The 2,384-nt window shown below is 54.2% G+C and overlaps 1 protein-coding gene across 8 annotated transcripts in view; it reads right to left on the reverse strand.

Annotated features, from left to right (window-relative positions):
• The window catches only part of LOC102372580 (C-type lectin domain family 2 member D-like), a 37,637-nt gene that overhangs the window by 12,532 nt on the left and 22,721 nt on the right, over positions 1–2,384 (reverse strand). For 5 of the 8 annotated variants that reach the window (XM_014524008.2, XM_025213977.1, XM_006032299.3 and 2 more), the window contains one exon: positions 364–429. The exons of the other annotated variants lie outside the window; for them this stretch is intronic. In XM_014524008.2, the coding sequence (XP_014379494.1) occupies positions 364–429 (66 nt within the window). The remainder of the gene's footprint in view (positions 1–363; positions 430–2,384) is intronic. 8 annotated transcript variants of the gene reach the window in all.

Raw genomic sequence — 2,384 nt, forward strand, 5'->3', positions numbered from 1 at the left:
TAGGTGCTTTCACCCCTGCCAGTCCTAATGTAATAATACCCTTGAACAGCTCTCCTGGCTCCTCAAGGTTAAGAATTGCTGTTCTAAATGTTTGGGTTTTGCAGGTTTTCACTGAAAGGTTTGGGGATCTGGTTGACAAGATTCAGTTTGCAGGTCTTTGCCAAAACCAACCAAAGAACATCTACTTGAAACTATGACTCACTCCTGTTTTGTAGAAATGACAAAGGGGAAAAGTCCAAGGCATATTTAGTCTTTATTTGAGTACTCTGATCTCAGATGGGGCAGAGGCAGTTTCTCCCTATGTCTCTGTGCAGAGACCAGGAAAATGTGCCAAACAGATTAAAAAAAAAATTAGTGATTTACTGGCATCTCTCCTCTTATCTTCTGCTGTCTCTGGAGAAGGCAGTATCGACTCTTCCGCCTCAACGTCTGTGGGGAAGCAAAACAGACTCTCACTCTCAGTAAGCTACACCCCCATGCAAGGCTCAGAGCAACATACAGCTATTCCTGCATCTCCTTCTATCAGTAACCCCAAGTGAGTGCAGTCCCTGGGGACAAGTCATCCTGTCCTGTACTGAGGACCAAAGGGCATTACAGAACATGTGACAACTTGCACATCACATCATCCCCTCCTGTGGTTGGCAACAGAACCAGCCACTGTTGCTACTGATAATGAAGCTATGGGTATGAGAGCTGTGCTCTGGCTCCAGGCAGTCTGTGTTGAAACCCTGCTAATGACCCCTGCAGGAAATCATTCCAGGAGTGGGAGGAGGGGAAGATCTCTGCTGCAGAAAGCAGTGGGTTGAGCATCAAAATTCAGAAATATGGGAAGCTATGAGCCAGGACCCTCAAGGCAAGAGGGGATCTGAAAGATCAATAGCTGACTAGGCTAAGTGGGTGGCCCAGGCCTACTATTACTAGATCGGTGCACAAGGAAGGCACAGAGGGCTTTGTCTCCAGAACAGACACCCCCCAACTCCTCACCCTGCACACCTTGCAAGAGGGCTCAAAATTGGATCAGACACCTGGTTCAGCTAATCCAATGCGTCTGTCAATAACACCCAGTGACCCCTTTTATAGCTGACCCATCTACAACATATAATCTTATCTGTGCTTACTCCCATTACTCTTATCTGTGCTTACTTACCCTAGCCATGGTGCTACCCACGGCCTCAACCGGATTCAGGGTCCTGGGGTGTCAAACGGCCTCGGTCAACCTCCCAGCCCCTAAGGCTGGGGCCATCTCTCCGTGGAGTGCTTTCCTGTGGTTTCCCCACACACTGGAGTACATACAGCCTAACTATTTACACAGTGTATTATTTACGAAACCGTCAACATATTGTGGTGGGTTCCCTGCTTTTGCCCAGCAAGTCCGGCTTGGAGGAGGGCAATTTGGATTGGCGGAACTTTTCTACCAATCAGGTAACAGCTGGGAGGGGCTTGCTCAGCCCCTGGACCTGATTGAAGACTGGGATTTGCAGGTCTGGGAGACTTCAGGGGCGGGGCCTCCGGCGTAAATAAAAGCCCAGCGTGCTCAGCAGGCTGGGCAGATGCAGTGAGGGACTCAAGGGTGGAGCCAAGAAATGCTGGGGAACTCTCCCCCAGCGGGCAATAGGCCCAAGGCTCCTGAAGCTGCCAGTGGAGGAGCAGCCTTGGGAGCAGTGTAAGACCGCTCAGTCTGTTGATGGCGCACAGGGACTCAGCCCTGGGAGCGGTGTGAGACTTCTTGAGCCCATCACAGTGCACAGTTCAGTGCATGGAGCCCACGCTTAGGGAGCCGCAAGCAGTGGCTCAAGCCTGCAACACCAGAGGACCAGCAGGCCACATGGTACGCAGGGCAGTGCATAGGCCTGAGTCTTAGGAGCTGTGGCAGGGCAGCTCAGGCATCATCGTGAGTAACCCCAGAAGACAGCGGGGCAGGGAAGTGCACAAGCAGTGCAGGGGAGCAGAGGCAGGGAGCAGCAGAGGCTGTTTGGGTTAGCCACCTGGCATAAGGACAGCTGGCCAGAGTCTGAAGGGCCCGGCCTGTGCTAAGAGAGCCCTCAGTGCCGAGCCAGGGCATGGGGAAATGGCAGTGCTGCAGCCTGAGGCCCAGCACCCAGGAGCCAGCAGCAGTGGTGCAGCAGCTGAGAGGACCTGAGCCCTCAGTGCCCAGAGTGGGGCACAGGGTGGGGAGGAGCCCTGCAGCATGGGAGAGGCCTGGAGAGGCACTCCAGCAGAGGAGACCCCATTGAGCTGCGCCCTGACTGCCGCCACCTGAGCGTGAATCATTTGGGCCCTTGGGTCCTACTGGGGAAAGACGTTTGGGGCAGGCAAACCCAGAGAAGGGGCTGGGGGAGCAGCCCTTCGCCTAGTCCAGGCCCCAAGGGGACCGGGCCCCGGTG

This window comes from Alligator sinensis, unplaced genomic scaffold (assembly GCF_000455745.1).
Source record: "Alligator sinensis unplaced genomic scaffold, ASM45574v1 scaffold634_1, whole genome shotgun sequence".
Classification (NCBI taxonomy): domain Eukaryota; kingdom Metazoa; phylum Chordata; order Crocodylia; family Alligatoridae; genus Alligator; species Alligator sinensis.